At 43.8% G+C, this 25,573-nt stretch overlaps 1 protein-coding gene across 7 annotated transcripts in view; it reads left to right on the forward strand.

Moving 5' to 3' along the window:
* The first annotated feature begins 1,542 nt into the window (after positions 1 to 1,542).
* Positions 1,543 to 25,573, forward strand: part of GSK3B (glycogen synthase kinase 3 beta) — a 129,438-nt gene continuing 105,407 nt past the window's right edge. The window contains exon 1 of one of the 7 annotated variants that reach the window (XM_081941664.1): positions 1,543 to 3,885. In XM_081941664.1, coding sequence (XP_081797790.1) covers positions 3,798 to 3,885 — 88 coding nt within the window. In that variant the 5' untranslated portion in view covers positions 1,543 to 3,797. The remainder of the gene's footprint in view (positions 3,886 to 25,573) is intronic. The other 6 variants (XM_081941666.1, XM_081941667.1, XM_081941665.1 and 3 more) reach the window with 6 other exon arrangements.

Consider the following 25,573-nt stretch of genomic DNA (forward strand, 5'->3'; position numbering starts at 1 on the left):
TTAGTGCCCAAACTTGAGTTCTCCGCTTCTGTTTGGCTAACCTCTCCCTTTGCCTGTCTGAATAACTGATTCTAGCAGACCATTTCATATATAAACTCACAGCTTAAAATGAGAGAATTAATTGTACGAGATAACGATTAACCCAATCAAATTTGATCTCTTTTTACAATACAGCAATTGATAACTCTTAAGGGAATATTTACCTTCTAGTTTGCCATGGGCACTAATGCTGACTATTACAAGACAATACGCTCCAATCTATTATGTCTATTCATTTAAGTTTATTCATTTTCTGCTATCTGTCTTGTTACCCCTTGTATTATCCTTCATTCCAATGTAATAATCCCCTTCTTCACTGTCAGGCTGTAGAAGAGAACAGTGTTTTAATCAATATCTTCATAAATGACTTAGATGGGGGAATAGAAGGGGAACTCATCAAATTTGCAGATGACACTAGACTGGCAGGAATAGCCAACACCCCTGGAGACAAGCTCAGGATCCAAAAAGATCTTGATAAACTTGAACAATGGGTCCTATCCAACAAAATGAATTTTAATGTGGAGAAAAGCGAAGTTTTACATTTAGGAAGGAAAAACCAAAGTTATAAGTACAGATTAGGTGAGATTTGGCTCAAAAACAGAGGCATAGATTCAAGATCTCGTGAAGTATTAGTACCACTTTATAAAAACCCTAGGAAGTCCACACCTGGATACTGCAACCAATTTTGGTCACCATGCTACTACAAAAAAGATGTTGAGACTTTGGGAAAAGTTTAAAGAGCAGAGCAACTAAGATGATCAAAGGCCTGGAGACTAGAAGATATGAAGAACAGCTGCAGGATTTAGGTTTGGCTAGTCTAAAGAAAAGAACAATCAGGTGGCATGATAACAGTATTCCAGTATTGGAGGGGCTGCCACAAAGAAGAGGGGGTCAAATTATTCTACAAAGCACTGGTGGGCAGAACAAGAAACAATAGTTGGAAACTAATCAAAGAGAGAAGCAACCTGGAATGAAGGAGAAACTTCCTAACAGTGAGGATAATTAACCAGTGGAACAGCTTGCCTTCAGAAATCGTTGGTGCTCCATCACTGGAGATTTTTAAGAAGAGACTAGACAGTCATTTATCTGAAATAATATAGGTTCTCCTGCTTGGGCAGGGGGCTGGACTAGACGACCTCCAAAGTCCCTTCCAGCTCTATTCTATTTTATAAAAGATGATCTGGGCTGAAAAAGAGTGACTGGTACAAAGTCACCAATCAACTCTCATGCTTAAGGAGGCGCTATAATCGGCTCCATGTTTCTAGACGGTGCCTTACCTCATTTCTTACAGAGCTTAGTTTAGAATTGCTTGACTAACAATTCTAAACTGTTGCCATTCTGTAAACTTGTTCTACTATGCTGAATAGTAGAAAGATTTCTACAAGGCATGATATGATCAATGCAAAACATAGGGTAAACTCTTGATGATTTCCAATTACTGGTATATTTGTGTTAATGCAGTATAAAATTACAGTTCATTTGCAGTAATGTTCTACCATTGACTGAATCAAATTCTGGTCAACCACAATTCCAAGCTTTATCCCATTCAATTTTGTGTTATGTATTTCACAGCCATTCTTTCACCTCTCATTGATAAAAATATGAATGGAACAACACACCACTCCGTATCTCCTTTCAGTTTGATGAACTAAAGTTCAAAGTCTTTATTGTCATTGTACATCATGTATGCAACGAAATTGGTTCTAATGAACGCTTTTCAAGAGTGTTGAGCCAACAACAGTATTCACCTCATCAAAGCCATTATTATGTATTTTACTAATCTCAGCTTCTGAGGTGGTGGTAGATGTCATGCCCTTGATCAAAAATGAGGTAAGGTTAGCCTCCCAAGACTTGTTCTTGGCAAACCAACTCTGACCTGGCATGAGAAGTTTCTGGACAATGCACAAAATCTCTTAGACGGTGCAGCTACTTGGTATGGTCTTCTCAAGAGTTAACGCATCAACACTTGTGATTTATAAGGTTAACATTTAGAGGCATCGTACCCTCGAGGCAAGGCAAGTGCAGAGGTAAAGCATAGAAGAGAGCTGGTGTCCACATTCCTCCTTCGGCAGCATCGGCCAAGAAATCGTGGAAAGCAAAGTGCTTAGCTAAGCAGACCCACCTTGAGTCATGGTGGAACTTCCCTTCTCCCCTCAAACCGCGGCATGACTAAGACTAACTCGGTTATCAGCACGAAGGGCGACAATTGCACTTTACTGCGTCCCCTAAAGCGATACCGATACATTTGCACTCAGTCGACGCCCCCACCGGAGCAGGCGACACACGGCCATCAATACACCGCAAGTGCCACCAAGAGAAAACCCGAGTGACAGCTTTGCTTTCGGGGCGACGGAAGGACTCCGTCCGGCCTGCGGCGCCTACCAGACGATGCCTCCAATAGGCGCCGTAGATCTGCCGAAAAGTTCCCGTTGAAGCCCCGCCCATTTCGCATCAGCCTCCTCTCCGGGTTCGTCCAAATGCCGTGGGAAGTATCCGTGGGTTCCATTGGTTCTGCAGCGGTGATAATTCAGGCTCCGGCGTTCCTCATTGGTTCCCAGAAAGGAAAGAATGCGCGGCCCGATTATTTTCGTAGCCGTTCTGTCATTGGCTGATTATATAGCGCGGATGCTTCCTTTCCACCGGCGGCGATTGGTCCCGATGTAGTGCTAGAAGGGAGGGCTCTGTGCGTTCACTTTCTCCTGATTGGATTTTCCTCCGAAGCTGTTCGGGTCAGAGACCGTTCGGGTGTTCGGCTCGGCATCCACGGAAGACGCTTAGCAAGGCTGCGTAACTCGGCTTTGAGGGGAACGCGTGCGTAACACCGACGAGAACGAAGGAAAGGAAGCCGAGCGAAGGGGTGGCGGAGGCGGGGCCAGCGCCAGCAACGCCGCAGCCGGCTGAGTCGGGAAGATCTGCCGCTTTCAGCCGCCGCCGCAGCACCATGGACCACCCCGCCGTCCTCCAACTGCACTGCAGCGCCGTCCGCCTGAGCCGCCCCTCCGGACGCGATTTGCCCGCCCCACGGGCGCTATGAGAACTCCGGAGACATTCGGCCCCCGCGTTGTCGAGCGAGAGACGGAGTGACGAGGCAGGTAGGCAGGAAGGAAGGAACCCGCTCCTCAAGCCACCCCTCCCCCGCGCCCTTCCTGCCCCCGCCGCCTCTCCTCATACGGCCCCGGCGGTTTGGCCGCCACTCTGCCAGATTCTTTTTGCTAGCGGACGCGCCGTTCCTCGCGTCATATTCCTCCGCCGGGAAATAGTCCGTCCCTTCTCTGTGTCTCCCCAGCGCCCCCACCCCGAGGAGGGGGAAAAAAAGAAAGGACTTCTCCTGGCCGTCGCCTTCTCACGTGACTGACTCGCTAGCTAGGAAGGAAGGAAGGCGAGCGAGGAAGGAAGGAAGAAAGGCGTAGCATCGAAAAGCCGAGCGGTGCTGCTTCTATTTCCTGCCCCTCGAATCAGAAAGGGGCGGGGAGTGACTGGATTGTAGGGCTGGGCGGAGGCGGCCGCGAGCCCAGGCGCTGCCGCTGCTACTGCTGCTAGGAATGAAGAGGATGGTGGCCTGCTTGCGATAAAGCGAAGCGGAAAAGGGGCTGGGAGAGACTCAAAGGGGGGGCGCCCTCCTTCCAGGGTGGGGCCCCCGATCTTTACACTCTGCTTTTCTTCTCTTCGCTGAGAGGACGAAACGGGGCGGAGAAAAGGAAGAGAAACCCGGAGGAGAAAGTCGATCCGATAGGGAGGAAAACTAACCGCTAACAACCATGTCAGGGCGCCCGAGAACCACCTCCTTTGCAGAAAGCTGCAAACCGGTGCAGCAGCCTTCAGCCTTTGGCAGCATGAAAGTTAGCAGTGAGTATTGTTTTCCATCTTCTGGCCTTTTTACATCAGCTCTCCCAGAAGGAAGCATGTGGTTTTTATATTTACGAATATTTCATTTTTTTGTTTCTCTGCGTTCAGAATTGTCAGATCCTTAATGTCTTTTCAGCAGCTCCCTTCTGTTTCCCCATCCACCGACCCATACCTTGATTAGGCCTATCCTTCCATCTAGGAAGAAAAAAAGGTCTTTTCTTGCTTTTCCAGTATATTTTATCTGTATTCCATGGTATGTTACCACAGGTTTTTATCTTACAGAAGTGGCAGTGGCCTCATTCTGTACACATTTTGTGTAATTTTTAAAGATTGGATTATGCAGAGGTATCTGGAATTATGTATTTGATTCATGTCACAAGCTTTTAAATGATTAGGCAATGAATACATTATTTTCTTCGATTCTATTTCATGTATGGTAAGTAAGAAAAATATGTACAGTTTAAAGATTTTGCATGTAGAATATAAATTTGGTGGTGCAATACTTTTCAAAGTTAAGGCCTGTGTTCCACTTGTTTTGAGATCTCACTGTTTCATACTTGACAAATAATTGGGATTTTGTGGTAAATCAACTTTAAAGTGTATTAATCATGATGTGTATGGCAATGAATACTTTACTGATCTTTATATAATTCTATTTTTCCTATTGTCAGAAAACTGGATAAAACTTTTTAAAAATACTGTGGTATGGCTAGTTCTATTTCAAAGCAGTGATGTGCAACAACACTTTAAACAGGCTACTTCCTTTCTTTTGAGAGTGCCTCCGCAATGCAATGATTACCAACATAATTCTAGACATCCTATTTTATTAGAATAAATGACCTTAGTACTTGCTATTAAAGATTGTTACTTTTGAAAAAAATGCAAATATTATTTTCTGAGAAATCTTATTTTTGTTTGAAGAGGCTGACCTGCAAAAAACTAAATATGTAACACTGCAAGTCAGACAATCAATGAACTAAAATGTGTGACAGCCCCCTCTTCGTTTTTGAAGTTTCATGGAGTAGGTAGAACATGTTTATGAAGCCTCCGGTAAACTGTTGACTTGGTGAATTACTAGTTACACAGGTTTGAATTAAAGATTAAATTCTACTCCTAATTTAAAATCTAGATTGTATTTCAGTTTTTTAAAAGCACTGCTGACAATTAACATGTTTTGTAGAGAAATCATACAATCTTTGATACTTTTAAATCATAGAATATTGTATATATTACTACTTATTCCATGTGAATATTAGATGTGAGCCCTTAAGGAATTACATTTTCATTCTCAAAACTTTACATCATCATCTTAATAGCATAATATATCAGTTTGCAATTCTGAAAGTGTCCAACCAATTTATTGATGGGAGAAAGTTAAAGCTGACCACAAAAAATGTAAAATTGTACCTTTTTCTGTCAATTATAATAGAGAAATGTGACATTGGTTTTTATGGTAATTTCTTCGTTTGAAATAACAGTTGCATGACACACAACCTGTTATTCAGAAACAGCCTCTATTGACTTAAACCAGCGGTTCTCAACCTGTGGGTTGGGACCCCTTTGGGGGTCGAACAAGCCTTTCACAGGGGTTGCCTAAGACCATCGGAAAACACATATTTTTGATGGTCATAGGAACCGAGACACCAATTTTATGGTTGGGGTTCACCACAACATGAGGAACTGGATTAAAGGGTCGCGGCATTGGGAAGGTTGAGAACCACTGACTTAAACTATAATCTGTGTAGTAGTTTATGCAGATTGTGAATATAGTGAGTATCTGACCTTTCTCAGTCCAGAGATTTTTAGTCATGAGGTGACTCGTTAAGGAATTTCCCAGCCAGAATGGTAATTTTTGGGAATGCTGGTATTTCAAATCGGTACATTTCAAGGGTGCTATGGTTGCCTGTTGGAGAATCATATGTAGAAGTGAAACCTAAGTCAGATAATGCCCGAATTTACAATTTGCAACAAGTCTGGTTTTCTTTTTTAAAAAATTGTTAATATTGTATCTGATTTGCATCCGAAACTAAGCCATAATGGATAAATTCATTTTTCATGCTGAAGCCAAAATCAAACAAGTCACACTGTGACATAATGCTTTGGTTCACACACTGCTTTTAAAAATGTTTGAATTAAATATGAGTGGGTCACATACAGTACAGCATCCAGAGAAGTCCAAGATTGTGATACTGCAGTTACAGCAATGCAGTTCAGCCCATTAAAAAAGGGAGTTTGCAACAACAAAAACACCCTGTATAATGAAACAGGTGTGTTATTAAAACAGTATTCCTATTTTTAGTACCATCTAAGGAAAAAGAACCTCAAGGAGGGATTTCTGCACAATCTTTAGTGATTATCACACACCTTATAGCATTTGGAGATGAAAAATATCAAATGTGGCACTTGGTCATAAAAGAGATTGGCCATTCTTTAATTTAACTGGTTACAATAATAAAGCACAGTTTTGATCAAACTATATCATAGCAAACCTCATGTTTCCATAGGGAATTAATTTGGATCAGGATATGTATACAGGATATTTTCAGGAAGTAATTGAGTGAAAGGGGATATTTAATTCTCTCCACCAATAGCTTTGGATCTGTTGTGGTTGAATAGAGATATTTTTGTCCTGCCTCACTTTGATGAATAAATCTTCTGGCATAACTTGCAGTTTTTATTTTTAAGCAACCAAGTACTTTAATTTTGAATTGTGATGAAGCAAAGGATCTCAATCTAATTTTTTTTCAATAAAATATTTAGAATTTAAAAAATATATATCCATAGTAATTTCTGTTAATAATAAGGAAATTATTTAGCATTTACATACATGTATGTTATCCAATATTATACATACCTGCCCATTATGTTGTTTCTTTCATAAGCATAAAATATTTTAAGAAAAAAATGAAAGTTTATTAATAGTAGGGCTTCAGCCTATTTAAATACATTTTCAGTGAGAAATACCAATATATCATTTCTGACTAACTTATTGAAATATTAATAAATTAAATATAAGTAATACATTTGAAATCAGCATACTTGATAAGTCAATATGTGCATCATCATTTCTCATTTGTGAGAAATGGAAGAATGCCAACTGCAGTTTGTATATTCACAGGTCTTAAGATAAATAAAATATGTTTTCCAATTAGTCTATGGTGATGTTTCATTCAGTGTTCTTTTAACTGATTAGTAAAACAGATGCATCCACTAAATCTTACACATGTAATATTTTGATGTAAAACTGCATGTGTTGCATCTTTTGGAATCGAATAGAATCAGACAGTTTTACTCTAAAGGCAGTGATGCTTTAGACCAGGGGTCCCAACCCCCAGGCTGGATTTTGGCAGATTTAAACACCGACAGCACGATCTAGCTCCCATGCATGTGCAAATGAAGCTTCATGTGCTTGCCTACAGCTTGCACAGACTGATTCCCTATGGGCCATGGACCATTATCAATACATAAAGTTTGCATCTTTTTCTGATAAAGTGGGGTCCCCAAACCTTGGCCCACAGCCCGATACCAGTCTGTGGCCTTTTGGGGACCAGTCTGCAAAGTGGTGGGCAACCTTTGTTTGCACATATGCGGGAGCTATGTTTCACACATGAAACCATCTCTTCTTCCCTACTGCCATCGCCACTATCATTCTATGGAGCAAGATAGGTTGGGAACCGCTACTTTAGACTATTAATCCTTAGCTCTGCTTAGTGTAGTTTATAGAATTTTTAGTCCAGAAAATAGAGCCTTTCCCAATTTGGGCGCTAGCAATATCAGTTTCGAGTAGAGAATTCTAGAGATGGAAGTGTGTCTTGAGTTGGAGAAGGCTGTTGGAAGTATTAGATTGGTTATCCTAATCTCAACTTCATTTCTTTTGCATTTTAAACAATTGTGTTATATCCTTTAATACTTTTTAAAAGAAAATCTGGGATAACTAAATTTATATATACACAGGTGTATAAATGCCTGCCCACACACACATATTTCTCAACTTGAGGTCATGCTGTTGATGTTTAAATCTGCCAGAATCCATTGTGCATTTTACAGTTAGCATATGAACTCAGTTGATTTGGAGTGTGAAATAGTAGTTATGCACTAGTGGTTTCACAGTCAGATAAATGGAGTATCACAGGTTTTAGGTAAAGTGAAGTGAATGAACTTTTGAAATAAATACTTTTAAATCATATGAGGCATAATTCCTATATATTTAGTAACCATTTGCTTATTGATGAAGTATAGCATGATTCAAACTTTCACTTAATATTTCAAGTTATGTGGAGTTAGTGCTCTCTAAGAAATGTACCATTTTTGTATCATCATTTAGTTCTTTATCAATTTTCTTGTGATGCCCGTGTTTCCCTGAAAATAATATGGGGTGTTATTTTCTTTTGGGTCACAAAATAAACACTAGGGCTTATTTTGGGGGGGGGGTTTCTTCCCCCCCCCCCAAATGTACGGGAGGCCCACCTCTTCTGTTTGTTCGTGGCAAAGCAGGAGGCCTCATAGTATACTAGTGCCACTGCTGCCAGGCAGAGTGGTGGAGCAGGTGGAGGTAAGCTGGTATGGAGCACCTCCACCCCCCTGCTTACTTTGTGGCTGCGAGTAACCAGACAGCGAGTAACCAGACAGAATGGTTGGCCTGCTGGCTGCTCTTAAGTAGCGCTTCTTATGTGGGTAGGGCTTATATTAGGTGCATTCATAAAAATATGTTACTGCTTATTTTCAGGATAGGTCTTGTTTTCAGGGAAACAGGGTAGATTTAATTTATTTTAATCTCACCTTTATTATTTTTATAAATAACTCAAGGTGGTAAATATGCCTAATATTCCTTCCTCCTATTTTTCCCAAACAACAATCCTGTTAGGTAGGTTGGGCTGAGAAACAGCAACTGGCTCAAAGTCACCCAGCTAGCTTTTTTGACATATATTTTTTGACATTTATGCAGCAAGAAATTGTTCTGTGTGTAAAGCTGATCTATACATTATACAGGTTTTTTGAATCCTGGCATGAAGTGTGTGATTATACATTTTCCTTATTACTACAGTGGAATGTAAGAATGAATTTATCAGATGGTGGGAGATTTGTACTTTCAAATTTGAAAGATTCTCTTAATGTATCCTTACAATACGGTATCTTAGAATCATAAGGTTAGAAAGGAATTTGGATGTCTTCTAGTCAACCCACAGGAGTCCTCATACTATTCCAGGCAAACTGTTGTCCCATCTTTTCATGTAAATCTCCAAAGCTGGTGCATCCACAATTCTGGGAGCTATTTCATTGATTAATTGTTTTCACTGTCAGGAAATTCCTCCTTATTTTTGGTTGGATCTCCTCCGATGAGCTTCCACCCATGAGCTTCCACCCATTGCTTCTTATCCTTCCCTCAGGGGCTATGGAGAATACATAGATACCTTCTGTGGCAGCTTTTCAAGTACTAGAAGACTGCTATCCTGTCTTCCCTCAATCTTCTCTTTGTTAATTAAACATACCTAGTAAGCTAAACATACCCAAGTGGAAGTAATTCATCTTGCTGTGTTTCTTGTCTGTTTTGCTTGAGCGGCTGACAATTACAATGTACAAAATAATTTTATCACTCGTGTGATAAATTAGAAGTACCGTATTTTTCAGAGTATTTCCTCAAAAAAGAGGCTGAAAATCTGGGTGCATCTTATACACTGAATACAGCATATTTTGCCTCCTGAAACTCTGCCCCCTTCACCAAAAATGGCTGTGCATAGCTTGTAGGAGACTTTCAGAATGCTCCTGGAGGCTGAGGAGGGCAGAAACGAGCAAAAAAGGGCAGTTTTTGCTCAATTTTGACCCCCCAGCCCCCAGGAACACTATAAGCTTTCTAAAGGCTATCCATGCCCTTTTTAAAATGAAAAATGGGCTGTTTTTTGCTTGTTTTGGGGGGGGGCCACTCCCCAGGAGCACTCTATAAACCTCCTTCATGCCCCACCCCCCCTTTTTTAAAAAAAGCAGGCCGTTTTTGGGAGGTTTGCAGAGTGCAAAAACTTTTTAAAAAACATTTTCCTCTTGAAAACCTTGCTGCGTCTTATACTCCGGTGCTTCTTATACTCCGAAAAATACAGTAAGATTCTTTCCTTCTTTTTCTTTCTTACTTTTACATATTATTGTATTTATCAATATGATTTAAAATTAGCATTATTAAAGTTGGGTATTTTGTGGAAACTTACACAAATTTCTTAGGTATCTTTTAGGCTTTGACCATTCAAACCAGATAATGGGCTGATTTGTTTGATCAGGTTGCCCTAGGTCTGGTATTGACCAATGAGCATTTCCTAGGGCAGGATCGATGACAACATCCTATATATGCTCCCAGCCCACCGGGAAGGCAGCCTTAATCCTACTGTAGGTGCTACTGCCCAGCTACAACTTCTTTGTCTCTGGTTGGGTACTAGTAATATTGCAAAAATATGTCTTCCCTGCCACACCGCACAGATACAAGTTGCTGCTCTTCATGGTTACTTTATCCTTGGCTGCTGGATCAGGTCTTTTGAAAAGATTCACTGAAAAGCTGGAGTTTTTTTTCCTTTTTTTTTCCTTTTACAAATTCATTGCTGGAAAGGTCCAAAGGTACATCTTTCTTTTCTCTTCTTAAAACCAGACAAAGTTCTGCTAATTTCTTGTTTTTAGTTCAAATGATTACAATAACGGTAAAACTGGTATTTTCTTTACTATTATTATATTGAAACCATGCAGGAGGCTGTCAAATCTGAGGGTGAGCATGTGGAGGGAGATTCATAGAAAAAGTATAAAAGTGAAAACATGCATCCTCAAAGATGTATCTATGGAAAGGAAAGTGATTAGTGTATAGATTCCAATCATGATTGGACGAGTAAGGAACTAGAAAAGTCACCTGTTGGGGACCAAAATAAGCCATGTTCCAGATAATAGCAGACTGTCACTACAGCCAAAATGAAAGAAGGATTGAAATCTGGAGGGGTATTGTTTAAGTTGATTTTCTTTCTAGATGGTTTACATGTATGAGTCAAGTAGCCTAAGGCTCCTGTAAAAAGCCCTACAACAGATAGTTTTACAGAATGAACAATGAGGTTAATTGTTTTGGATAGAAAATCAATTATATATTTATAATACTAATTAATTGTTTAAAATGTATGTTCTATGTAGAATTTTGGTTAGTGAAATTTTTGGCCAAGTTTAAAAAAATGAAGATGGCTAGTACATTTGATTAAGTTTAATTGTAGACTTAAAGAGTTTATGAGTTTAAGTTTTATCATAGGTACTGTATAAAGGCCAATTCAAATGTAAAAATTGTGGTTACATATAAACTTGAAAGATCTTAGATGTAGGTTTCCAGATCACAAGAAATAATCTCAAAAATTTAAAAACATCAATTAAAATAAAATGCAAACTATGTAATCAGAATAGTTTATGAAACTTGTGAATTTTATCGATTGGTTTTCTCAAAAATCTGGAATACCAGCAAATTGTATACTGTAGTAGCAGGTGTATATATACATTGCATATATATTCTCAGATCAAGATAAAATCTGTTTTTTTCTTTGCTCACATTTGTAATGACTTGGATCTGTACTGTCTGTACTGTACAGTATTGTGATGGAGAGTAGTATAGAAAACTTAAATTCATATAAATGAGGAATGAGTGTGTTTGTGTGTGTAATATGTTAAATGGTAGAAAAATGTCAGTCACTCGTCTGCAGTTTTTTGCCAAGGTTTTAAAAATGGCTTCCATTGCTTCCTTCCTAAGGCTGAACGAAAGTGACTGGCTCAGGGTCACTCAGTTGGCTCAATGACTAAGGGCGCGTCTAGAATCATGGTCTCCTGGCAGACTGACAGGGTTCCTGCCAGTTCTAACCTCTTTTGTAGAAGAGGTTCCACAAATCTACAGTTCCGTTTAGAACCGGTTCCAACTCCCTCCCCCCGCCTGTCCACACATCATCAAGATGCAGGGTGAGAGGAGGAATTTGGGGAGTTGAAGTCCACAAGTCTTAAAGTTGTCATGTTTGAACACCCCTGGGATTTTTTTTCTAAAGGGTTAGGGGTGCAGGGGTCTTGTAACTTGACAGCTTTAAGACTTGCGTGCTTCAATGCCAGAGTTCCTGAGCCAACATGATTGGAGGAGGAATTCTGGGAGTTGAAGTCCACAAGTCTTAAAGCTGTCAAGTTTGAACACCCCTGGGGTTTTTTTCTAAAGGGTTAGGGGTGCAAGGGTCTTATAACTTGACAGCTTTAAGACTTGCGTGCTTCAAATGCCAGAGTTTCTGAGCCAACATTTTGGTTGCTAAGCAAGAGCGTTGTTAAGTGAGTTTCACCACATTTTACAAGCTGGCCATGCCCACCCAGTCACATGACTGCCAAGCCACTCCCACCCAATCTCATGGCTGGCAAGCCACTCCCACCCAGTCACATGGCCGGCAAGCCATTCCCACAAAGCAGGCCACACCTACAGAAGAGGTTCTAAAAAATTTGAAACCCACCAGTGTCTCCTGGTGTCCAGTCTGCTACCTTAACTACTACGCAAGACTGGCTCTCATATTCATTTAGACTACAGGGATTTGTGCTTAGTATATACCTTACAACAATTCTATAATTGTGTTTTCACAGTCAACCAATTAAATCTCTGGGTCTTAGTATATTCCATAGTAAAAGATAAGCAGTACTCTGGATATGGATATTGGCTATTTAGAGTGTCAATATGCTGCAATTTTTCTGTTGCCTACATTGTATGATTGAATGGAAACACTTAATTTCTACACATTACCTAGGGTCAGTACCACTATTTATGCAGTCACAAGTTTCCTATTAGGGATGGATGATTATATCAGTTTTCTTTTCTCATTGCAAATATTTTGGTCCTCTTTCCATATCAGTTTGTTGATATCAGAAAAAAATCATATAGAGGACAACTTCCGGTCCCCGAAGGTGACGGACATGTGCGTCCGCCGCTCGTCTCTTCGGTGGGCTCCTTTTAGGAGCACAGGGGGCCTTGGAGGGGCTCCCTGCCGCAGAGCGGCTTGTTGGGACCCCCTGGATCGGCGGCAGCCGCAGGGGGGTTTCCAGCCTCGCCCCAGGAGCTGGGGAGCATGGGGGGTGCATGGTGGCGTTTTCCGCTGTCGCTGTGCGCCTTCGCTGATCGGATTCCGGAAGGAAAGAATCAATTAGATGTTACAGCTGAAGAGCGGTGAGGTGAGAGGTTTCCCTCAATCTCCTGTAAATCTATTTAACTGATGAACAGCAGCTTCTCCAAATTGTGGATTCAATCTTTTGAAGTGTTAAGATTGGAGGTGGGGATTTTCAACCACCCCCTCGGAAAAAGCGGCACTTGGAATATCTCTCTCTCAGAGGAGAGAGAGAGAGTTAAAAGCTAACTTTCACTTCCTCTAACAACGGGAGAATGATTTTTGCTACAATTGCAAGGGATGACTGCTGAGTTGTTTTTTATAAACTATCTTATGAAAACTTTGGACATGTTGCTCCCTGGTCCCCTGTGAAGGTGGAGCCAAGATGGCCAACTTCCTCCTCCTTCTTTGCTTTTACGAATGAAGTTTCCCCTTTGAAAGAATTTCTGGCTTTATATTATTCTACACCCTGGAGATCTCCTGGAACCTCTCTTCTTATGTGGCTTGTTTGCCTCCACGATCTCTCCCAGCTGTGTATTCTACCATTTCTTTTGCATAAGACTTATAGCTATCTCTGAACTTACTATGGGACCTAAAAAAGCCACCGCCTGGTAAGGCATCTTCGGCCCCGACATCTTCTACGTCTAGTCCGATTACACAACAGACACAAATGGCTTCAGTTCTACAACCTAAAACAACTGAAGAGAGTTCAACGGACTTATCTGTTGCCCAAATGTTTCAAACTATTTTGAAGGGACAGGACGAACTGAAAAAACAATTGGCAGATTTAAATGAACAGCTCAGAGAAACGCAACAACAAGCAACACAAAACAAACAGAGAATAGGTGTGTTGGAGGAAGACACGACTGGGTTGAGGGAGGAGGTTAAGACCGTCCAGAAGGAGAATAGAGAATTTGAAAATCATATGATAAAGGTGGAATTTGAAAGAATGTCTTTTTTTCTTAGATTTCAAAACTTACCAGAGACAGAAAATGAAGACCTTAAGGAGATTATGACCACAATTTTATCAGAATATATTAAAAGAGACAAACAACAGCTATGGTGGGATATTGATTTGATTTATAGGATCAATTCAGCATATGCTAGAACACACAACGTTCCAAGGGAAGTACGTTAAATTTCTTAGAAAGACTACAAGAGGGGGGGGGGGAAACCATTAAAATATAAAGACAAAGAAATAGCCATTCTTAAACAAATTCCGAAGAAAGTAAGAGATAAGAGGAAGAAATATTCCTCTTTATCAAAGAAATTATATGATAAAGGAGTTTGGTTTAGATGGTTATTGCCAGAAGGCATGTTGATCTTTTGGGAGGGCAATAGAATTAGAATCAACACAGTTGTGGAGGCAGAGGCCTTCATTAAAAAATACATTGCCTTTCTAGATGGAACAGGGGACAGTACACAAGATATGAAGGAGGGAGGGGTCGTGGCTCTGCCAGAGGACAGGGGGGAGGAAGCAACATCGAGAACACTCAGGTCACAAAAATAAGTTTGAAATATTATTGCAATTGTTGTTATAATGTAATTGTTGGAAGTCACATATAAGATGATTGAATATATTGTTGATATAATGTAAAATAAAAAGCTGCCAATGTTTATCTTTTAATTTTTTATCTTTATTTTTTTTTCTGTAAAAGTTGTGAGATTTGGGGGGGGGATTTCTACCTTTCGCACGATGTAGCTGTCAAAATTATGTATACCTACCTACCCCTTCCTATAAATATTTGTAAAAACCAATAAATTCTTTAAAAAAGAAAAAGAAAAAAATCATATATTTGTTTCAATGCATTATTTTAAAGACACGTTTTTATACATGCTTTTCCTTTTGAAATACTATTTATCTCTCCATCCCACTATAAAATAGGAAAACTAGTGCAGTTTTTAAATAGATTTAATATGTAGATTACTGTTGTGAAATATACCAAAAAAATCAGGCTAGGATTGGCAGAAAAAAAAGACTCGTTTATTCTTGCCCAGATATTGCAAAATGCAGTGGCTAGGTTGTTAGCAGCTGTAGCCAGAGGGAATCATATTACACTGCTCATGAGGGAGCTGCAGTGCTTGCCAGTTTACTTCTGGGCCCATTTCAAGATATCGTACTGACTTTGACCTTTAAAGCCCTCAACAACTCAGGAGTTCATAGTGACAGGGAACACCTACTTGATTTTGTTTTAAGATCTTGCTGGAGAGATGCTTCTTGAATTTTATATATTCTAATAGCAAAACTTCCCTGAATGTATATCCCGTTTATGAAATTAGAATTCAATTACAACTATTTAATTTAGGTTGTGTTATACACTGTAGATTTTATAATTTTCTTTTGTTTCATCACATATGTTGATTACCTTTTTGGTGGCTTATCTGCTTGTATATGTATTTAATGATCTTTTGGTATCTTAACTTTGTAGGCTATCCTGGTGCATTTTGATTAGTAATTTTAAAATCAAATCTGGTGCTGAAGGAGAAATCACTTATCTATTTCTCCTCTTAAATCCTCCATAGAAGAAATTGTGTGGGTGTTGATGGAAGGGAGTGTCTTCAGTTTGAATGAAAATGTTTACAACACAGGGTTGCTATCTCCTATGCTATCTCCTGCTATCTTAACTATTCATTAGTTGTATTCCCAATCATGATTATTCTTTCCCATTATATATCATATGTTGTTTCTTCTGTCCTGGCTTTGTCTTCTTTGTATTCATGACATTAAAACTATGAAAATATTAGGCGACCCCTGTGAAAGGGTCATTCGACCCCCAAAGGGGTCCCGACCCACAGGTTGAGAACCACTGGTTTAAGTGCTATTGCTATATTTATTTATGCATTTTTCCTTTGTAGCTGTTCTTTTCCAGGTTCATTAAAAAATTAAGTGGAGCTTTTACTCAAGCTTCCAACATTAAAAAAAATAACACAGATGTAATACTGTCTTAATTTATAAGGTCTCATTTTGTCTTTTCTGACAAGAACAGATAACTGAGCCATTCTATTATATGTTGCTTACTGACAAATGTGTTTCTCCAACTACCAACTATCAAATCATATTAAGCATTGGAATGAAGTTGAAGACTATTGACTTAGATAATCAAGATCTTTCCAACTTCGTTGTTGGTTAAGATAGTGTGGTTGCCTTGCATTCCATTAATATGGGGGCAAAATCAGGTGGCAGACAAACCATCCTGATGGAATTCGTTCCATGTTTCACTGTCAATGTACATACAAAAGGATGGAGTTGTTTCAAAACTGGTCTGCAATCTTGCTGATTTTGACTTCCCAGCATGGATATCACTGTAGTCATTTTACTAGGCATTTTCCAAGTAATGCAAATATCTTTCACATTTATGAAAATCTATTTGTATAACTAGCAGAAGGTAGCTGTGATTTTCAAAAGTTATTTGTTATCATTTGAGAAAAACAATGGTGTGTTTGCAATCAAGGTCTGAGTTTTGTAGCACGATAAGACACTGCTTGAGGTATGATACTTTTTCTCACTTTCTCAAATGGCATCTTATACATGCTCTTTTGTTTAAATGAGAAATTAACTCATTTATCAAAATTAAGTAGTAGAGACAGCAAGTTCAATCTTCACGCTTTTAATTGTAGTATTTAATAGTCAAAGATATCTCTTGATTTTTATAATATTTCTAACAACAAGGGAGCCAAAGGTAGGCTATCTCTCTATACTTCCTCTCTCACACAAATAAAGAAATAAGAGAATGCAATGGGATCAGTTTTTGGTGGCCACCATTGCAGTAGAAGTTCACAGATGTCCTCTATATATTTTAATTGGACTATTGTCAGTTGTTGTGGGATTGACAAATTGATTTAGAAGCAGAATTTTCCATCTTGATGAAGTCTACTCTATGCTGATAAATTAATACATTTATCCCACATCATCTTGAGACCCAAGTCACACTTACATGGTCTGCTTGGACCTGACATAAGGTACTATCAGCTTATCTTGTGTTACTGAAGTTGATGTCTAAAACTTTTAACTAAATAATTTTTCAATCCAGTTTCTAATTCCTTGTCAATTATAGTGTCGCACCTCTTGAATATCAGATAGATCAGTGATGGCGAACCATTTTTGGCACACGTGCCACAAGTGGGGGGAGCGCAGGGGGGTCAAGTGCGGGTGTGACGCACCCATAATGCAATGCGCGACCCCCCCAGTGCGCATGCGCGCAAAACGCGCAACCCCTCCATTTTTACATGGTTTTTTTGCCCTCCCCATGCTCCAGGGGCTTTATAGGAGCCTGGGGAGGGCGAAAAGAGCCTCCCCCGACCCCCCGGAGGCCCTCCGGAGGCTTCAGGGACTGTCCAGAGGCTTCCCTGAAGCCTTCGGAGCGCTTAAAACCACCCTCCGAGCAAACCGGAAGTCGCGTGCCATAGGTTCGCCATCACGGAGATAGATCTTTGGCTTCTACTGGTAAGAGTACCTGTTTTGTACTTGAATAAGAAGAAAGCAGAGGAATTCCAGGATTGGAGACTAGTCAAGAAAGTAAAAAAAGAAACACTGTTAAAGAAGGCAGTGGAAACCTACTTCTGTATCATATTCTTTTGCATCGTAAACTGCATGGATGGTTTATGATATCAAACTCAAATGACACTTTATTTTTTACCTTTACTTTACTCTAAAAGTATTTTTTTTACCCAGAAGAACCGATTTTGAACCGATAAAACAATTGTCAATGCCAACATCTAATAATGGCTTATATCACATGATTAATTTGTGTTGTTAACAAATTATAATTTTTCTTATATAATCTTAATAACTAAGGCAATTCTTTTAATATATATTTATACTTTTGTTATATTTATAATAATTAAGTCATTTAAAAATATATATATAATCTCCATTCTTAAATTGTTTGTGAACTCTTGGGGTATATATGTCATCACAGTTTGAGGACTCATGCTCCAGTCCTTCTATTCTGAAGCTCCTTAGTTTTGGCAGAAGGACCCACTGGAACTCCTTTTCAGCTAGCATCCTGCGCATTAATCTGCAGCTTCAGTTTCTTGAGAAAAAGCAGGAATTCTAGGTCTTGATTCTCTATCTCTATGATTTTAAATAGTAAGCATGTTTGACAACTTGAAATTTAAGTTGGCAGTATTATCTGATTTCTTGGCAGTAATTAATGATATCAAAGTTGAGCAATAGCTTGTAGAGAATTTGATAACTTCACAGTTAATACTTTTTTGTTTAGTTTATTAGTAACAAAGTGCAGAATCTGAATCTGATCACTTTCCTAAACAATAACTGTGGAACTATATTTGCAAGATACAACAAGAAGAAACAATTTTTATGTAGCCATTCCATATATATGTATTATTTTAATAGAATTTTTTTATTGTAGTAATAAAATCTAATGCAAACTAAAGGAAAGAAAAGAGATTATAAAAAAGAAATAATAAATGCAAGTAAAAAAGAGAATATCAGGAAAGAGAAAATTAATATATAAAGAAGTTACATCCAACCTTCATCACAAGTATAAACAGATTTAGTCAGTCTTCATTGCCTCAAAAGTTACAAATATTTAACTCTTCAGTATCTCAACTCTTACCTATAAACATCTACAAAATATTATCTTTTCAGTCCTGGTGTCAGCAAAAGTCTACAAGTTGCCAGAGATAACAGTGTGTCTTGTTTTAACCTTGATCAAATCAACCCACTTTATATTACTTCATTTTAGTCTTATTCTTTAGTTCATTCAAATATTGTCATAAGATTTGATTTCATTTCTTCCTCTCTCATTCCAGAGTTCTTCAAGACTTTAACAAGACACTTCTATAAATCCAGTAGGAAAAAAAAAAGATCCCAGTCACTATTGGTTTGACATTTGTATTTCCCTTTTAAATTTTAAAGCCTTCTTTTGTAAATGTGAAACATCCTTTTTTCCATTGTGGGAGGGGGAGTGGTCACCTGTGGGTATTCTCATAGCCTGATTGGTCCAAAAGACTGAGAGCAAACGCTTAAATACTCCTGGCTTTCCTTTCCTTCCAGTTCCTCTCAGTCTTTTTGGTCCAATCACTGAGAATCTAGTATAGGTAGGAAAATTATTGGATATTTACTTTGATTTGGTCTGTTTTGGCTAATTGGGCATTTTAAATTGTTTCCTAACAACTTTAAATTTGCAGCTGTGGCCCAAAGGGACAGCGTCTGCCCCTAAACGTTGGGGGGGGACCTCTTGGGGGCTCCTGCCTCCCTTCTGTGGGCGCAGAGCCTAGCCCGACTCCCGGGGCTGCGGGGGTGCCGGCTCTAGCCAGCTGCAGCCGCGCCGAGGCTTTTCTTTTAAAAACTGAGCTTTCGGCGCCACGTGGACTCAGCAGCGGCTGGAGAAGCCGCTGCTTGCCGGAATGAGCGATTTTTCGCTCGGGGAGGCTTTTTGACTTCTGCGGTGTGCAGGCGAGTGGGGGGAGTGCGTGCGGGCCTGCCGCGAGGCCCCTGGGTGCCGCTGAGCTTGTATTGTTGCAGCTGGAGGCCGGAGAGTTGAAAGTGAGCTTTTTGGCCGTTTTCTTTGCCGCGTTTGTTCCGGCGGCCATTTTGAATCGCGCCACGTGCGCGCAGCTCCCATTGAGCTTGGGGAGCATTGAGGCCTAGGCACAGGCGGGCAGCCTGATAGAGGCCTTGCTGCAACAAAGGTCCAGGCTCCGAAAGGGCCTACAGCGGCCTTCTGATCGCGATTTCCAGTCTCCTGGACACGTGAGTAGGCGATGGAAAAGGGCGCGATTCTTCCCCAGGACCAGGCCGGGGGCCCGGCAGGAGGGGGGCAAAGGCAGGAGGCCGGGGATCCCTTGGGTGCCCCAGGGACGGCCCAGAGACCATCCAGGGCCTCCACCAGGGAGGAGGCAAGGAGGCCTAGGGCATTGGAAAAGACCTTTGCCAGGGCCGAAAGGCAGGCCAGGTCTACAGGGCGGGCCTCAGCCAGCAGGTCTCGTTCGCTCATCAGGCCTAGATCGTGCCAATCCTCTCCTAGAGGATTCAGCCCCTCATCTCCCTCTGTGTCTCCACCCAGGTCCCACAGAGATTCCAGGCGGAGGGAGTCTCCCTCTCCTTCCCACTCTATCTCACCAAGGTTGGCGAGGGGGGAGGAGGAGGATCCCTTGGAGGGAACTTCCAGGGGACCTGTTTCCTCACGTAGGTTGGCCCCCCAAGGACCTAGCTCTTCTTATGGAGGGGGGGAGGATTTGGAGCATCTCCCAGAGAACATTAAAAGGCTTATTTCGACTGCTATTACTAGGGGCATTGCACAGAGAGACAGGGGCTCCTTCTCTGCTAGGTCTCAGTACAGGGCATCGTCTCCGTCTATGGTAAGCGAGGCCTCAGCCCTGGGAGAGGAGACTCCCCATGGTATGGGGTTCTCTGAGGATGAGGAGACTGCTAGGCCCGAGAGTCCTCCGCCCAAAGGTCTTTTTCACCCGGCCATGTTCAAGATCCTTCTAAGCAAGGCTAGGAAGACCACCAAGGTGGGCACAGGTGACCCCACGGTTCCTCCTCCAAGGGACCCGGATATGGCCATGTTTTCAAACACGGCCACTAACAAGGCTGAGATTCCGGCACCCCCTTTGTTCATGGAGGTTCTGACCAATCAGTGGTCTTGCCCTTCCAATTTCCCTAACCCCGGGAGCAATGACCGTCGCTTCTATAATGTGGAGCAGACCTTTACGAAGGCCATTCAGCTGCCCTCCATTGACGCCCCGGTGGCCACCCTAGTGTCTTCTTCCCCAGTGGTGTCTGGGGACGCGGCGGATAAGTTGAAGCCCGAGGACAAACGGGCAGAACTTACCTTGCGGAAAATTTTTAACGCCACAGCGTGGGCCATTAAGGCGGCAGCTGCTGCGTCTTACTTCAACAGGGCTACGGTCATGTGGCTACACCAACTCCAGGATCGCATCCCGATCCAGGACGAACGGTTGCACCAAGATCTGTTCAAGATCGTTGCGGCTGCCGAATTTTCTGCTGATGCGACTTTGGACGCAGTGAAGTTCACATCCAGCGCCCTGGCCACTTTGGTGACCTCTCGCCATCTCCTGTGGCTGCATAATTGGCAGATAGATAATAAGGCTAAATGGGATCTGGCGGCCGCCCCTTTCAAGGGCCCCACCCTCTTTGGGGAGGCTCTCGACCCGATCCTTGTCAAAAATAAGGACAAGAAAAAGGTCCTCCCATCTTCTACCAAAAAGTCAGAGAATAGGGCTCATCCTTACCGCAGGCAGTCTTATAGAGCATCTGAGTTTGATCACCAACAAAAGCTTTTCTTCTTTCAGGTCGGACAGACAGTTTTCGCGACAGCCCTATCAGGACAGGAATAGGTTCCAGCATCAGTCCCGGCGGCCCTTTCGGGGGGGCGGCGGTCGCCCGTACCGTAGGGGGAAGTGACTCGAACCCGAGTCGTCCCATAGGCGGCCGCCTGTTCCTCTACGCGGATCATTGGGACGACATCACGTCAGACGCATGGGTGAGGTCCACAGTTCGCCAAGGACTCAGGTTAGAATTTCTCTCCACACCCCCGAACTCATTCAGGTCGTTCCCTCCGTCCCGGAGCCTGGAGCGCCGCCGCCTGATGGAGCAGGCAATCAAACATCTCCTGGACATTCAGGTGGTGGAATTAGTCCCCCGTTTGGAGAGGGGGCTGGGCCACTACTCCAACCTATTCGTGGTTCCGAAGAGTTCGGGGGGTTGGCGAGCAATTCTGGACCTCAAACGTCTGAACCGTTTCCTAGTGTACAGACGTTTCAAAATGTCATCACTCAAGTCTATTCTTCAGGGCATCAGGAAAGGGGACTTCCTGGCATCGGTAGACCTCACAGAGGCCTATCTTCACATCCCAATCTTCCCGTGTCACCGCAGGTTCTTACGGTTCTCACACGGGAACCAACATTATCAGTACAGGGCTCTTCCGTTTGGCCTGGCCTCGGCCCCCCGCACTTTACGAAGGTGCTGGCGGCAATGGCAGCGCACCTTCGGGCTGTCCCAGTCAGATTACAATGTTACCTGGACGATGTTTTGGTCCAGGCGGGGTCCCTTCCGCGGGCGATTTCAGACCTCAAGCTCACCATCCGGACTCTTCAGTCCCTGGGGTTCTCGGTGAACTTCCCCAAGAGCCATCTGTCTCCCTCCACTCGCATCCTTCATCTGGGGACGGTGATAGACTTGGAGGAGGGGGTGGTGCGTCTGTCTCAGGACCGTCAGGACGGGTTGCACCAGCTGGCGGAAAAGGTCCGCGTAAGTCGGTCCATTTCTGTCCTCACGTTATCACAGTTGCTGGGCAAGATGGTGTCGTGCATTGGGATAGTTCCGTGGGCCAGGCTCCACCTCCGTCCTCTGCAGTGGGAGCTCATTCCGTTCCAGAGGGACCGGATGAGCAACTCACTTCGCACCCTTCGTCTTCCGGCGGGGGTGCGCGCTTCCCTTCGGTGGTGGACGTCACCGGCCATCCAGTTGGGCTGTCCCTTCTGGGAACCGGACAGGGTGACAGTCACCACGGACGCGAGCTTGTTCGGGTGGGGAGCTCTGGTGGGTTCCCGCCTGGCTCAGGGCAGGTGGACCCAGACAGACCTCCGACACAATATAAATTGGTTAGAACTGAAGGCGGCCAGGCTCGCCCTCCAACACTTCCGGTCCTCGGTGGAGGGCTGGCACGTGCTCCTTCTGACGGACAATGTGGCCACCAAGGCCCACATCAATCGTCAGGGGGGGACGCGGTCTCGAGCACTCTGGCTGGAGGCTCTGAGGCTGGGCGCCTGGGGAGAGAAACACCTCTTGTCCTTGGTCTCGGAACACATCTCCGACCTCTCGAACCATCAGGCGGATTGGCTGAGTCGAGCCACTCTGGACAATGGCGAGTGGCAGATCCACCCGGACCTGTTCCGGAGGATTTGCCAGCGGTTTGGCGCGCCCCTGGTGGATCTTTTCGCGTCTCCGACGAACGCACATCTGCCCCGGTTCTTCACTCGCTTTCAGTCCCGGGGGGCGGAGGGGACGGACGCTCTCAGGAGCAGGTGGCCAGCGGGTCTCCTGTACCCCTTTCCCCCTATTCCGCTCATCCTGGGGGTTATCAGGAAGGTGGTGGCGGAGAAAGCTCTGGTCATAGTGGTGGCCCCCTATTGGCCCAGGCGGCCTTGGTTTGCGGATCTCACCCAGCTATCGGTGGCTCCTTCGTGGAGGATTCCACGAGAGGAGGTGATCTTGCGCCAGGGGGTCCTGATCCATCCGGAGCCCCAGTGGCTTCATCTAACCGCATGGTTGTTGAACGGGGATTGCTGAGGGCGGCTCAACTGTCCTCGGGGGTCATCCGCACCATTGAGGCTTCCAGGCGTCCGTCCACAAATCGTATCTACAACTCGACTTGGGATGCGTTCGTGAAGTGGTGCTCCCACAATCAGGTCTCCTCGACTAGGGCCACCATTCCTAATGTTTTAGATTTCTTGCAGAAGGGCTTAGAGAGCGGTCTGTCTCACAACACCTTGCGGCGCCAAGTGGCTGCTCTATCGTCAGTTCTGGGGGGAGTGGGTTCCTCTTCGCTAGCTCATCTTCCCCTTATCAAGAGGTTTCTCAAGGGGGCGGCTAATCTCCGGCCTCCCCCTATCCACAGGTTCCCCACGTGGGACCTGCCCCTGGTCCTCAAAGCCTTAACGGGGGCCCCGTTCGAGCCACTTAGGTCGGTTCATCTCAGGTTCTTGTCCCTTAAGATAGTTTTCCTTGTGGCGATTACGTCCGCCCGGCGTATCTCGGAGTTGGGCGCTTTATCATCCAAAGATGACCTCTGCCATTTTCATTCGGATGGGGTGGTGCTTCGGCTTGACCCTACCTTTCTTCCGAAGGTAAACACTCCGTTTCACAAGGCCCAGGAGATTGTTCTGCCGGACTTTTGCCCGGGTCCGTCTTCGGATAGGGAACGGCTCTGGCATCGTCTTGATGTTCGTCGAGCCTTGCGCATTTACCTCCGGTGGACGGCTGAGTTCCGCAGGTCGGAGGCCTTATTTGTGTCCTTTCAACCCAGGACCTTGGGCGCTAGGGTGTCTTCGGCCACTATTGGCCGTTGGCTGCGTCAGGCCATTCAGGAGGTGTATGCGGCAGCAGGGCGTCCCGTTCCCTCGGGGATAACGGCCCACTCCACTAGAAGTGCCGCGACTACGGTGGCGTGGGCCACTAGGGCCCCCCTTGAGGACATCTGCCGGGCCGCCACTTGGGCGTCCCCGACACCGTTTATCAGACATTATCGTCTGGATTTGTTCGCTTCGGCGGATGCTGCCTTTGGGAGAAGTGTGTTACAGAGGGTGGTAGCAGACACACCCCTTGGGCCATAGTTGTTGGTTAAGTATCCCTCCCTTGGGACTGGGCTTTGGTATGTCCCACAGGTGACCACTCCCCCTCCCACAATGGAAAAAGAACGTTGGTCTTACCTGAACATGTCTTTTCATTGTGGTAGGGGGAGTGGTCACGACCCGCCCTGTTTGAGGTTGGGGCCAAGGGGAGCCCGGGGTCCCTCCGGGGAGGGTGGTTGTGTTGTTTGTGTTTATTGTTTCAGTTCGACTATTCGCCTTCGAGGAACTGGGAAGGAAAGGAAAGCCAGGAGTATTTAAGCGTATGCTCTCAGTCTTTTGGACCAATCAGGCTATGAGAATACCTACAGGTGACCACTCCCCCTACCACAATGAAAAGACACGTTCAGGTAAGACCAACGTTCTTTCTGAGACATTCTCTTGACCTATCAGTTATAAATCTATTACCGTATTTCCCCAAAAGTAAGCCCTGCCCCCAAAATAAACCCTAGCCTGATTTTAAGTGTGTGCCAAAAATAAGCCCTAGTGAAGGGGGGGTAGACATGGCCAGTACAGGAGGTGGCCTGTGTGACTAGATGAATGGTGTCTGGCTGAAGCTGCACAGCTCGCGCAGCACAGGTGAATTGATTACCTGTGAATTGATTACCTGTGCAGCAGGCAGAGGCAGGGGGTGAGGCACACAATCCAGACACGCAGCGCAGGCTGCAGGAAAGCCGAGATTCATTAGGCTGGAGGGGGTGGAGGGCTCGTCTTCACGTCCCTTGGTTTGCTTATGGCCCGAGCAGTGCATCGGGATCGCCTGCCTTCCGCCCCCACCTCTGCCTCCATTTGCTGCGGAAGCTGCCATGTGAAGATGAACCTCCTGCAGCTGGCCCACCTGCTCCAGCCCACAGACTCAACTTTCCTGTGGCCCATGTAGTGTGGATGAATTGCCTGCCTCCCCCCGTGTGTCTGCCTCAGTCTGCTGTTTGGACAGGGAATCAGAGTGTGCTGACCAGGGGATTGGCAAGCTGCCGCCGCTGCCGGATAGAGTCAGTCCCTGCACCGTTTGCTACCTCTTTGGGGTACCTGGGGGTGGTAGGACGCCCAGCCGGGCTGATAACCCTGAAATTGTGTTTACCAGAAAATAAACCCTAGTGCTGTGATTGCGAGCCTATGGCAGGTGTGCCACAGGTGGCATACAGAGCCCTCTCTCCGGGCATGCGAGCCATCACCCCAACTCAGCTCCACCACCATGCACAAGCCTCCCGCCAGCCACCTGA

Source organism: Natrix helvetica, assembly GCF_964273705.1.
Source record: "Natrix helvetica genome assembly, chromosome: 2".
Classification (NCBI taxonomy): Eukaryota; Metazoa; Chordata; class Lepidosauria; order Squamata; family Natricidae; genus Natrix; species Natrix helvetica.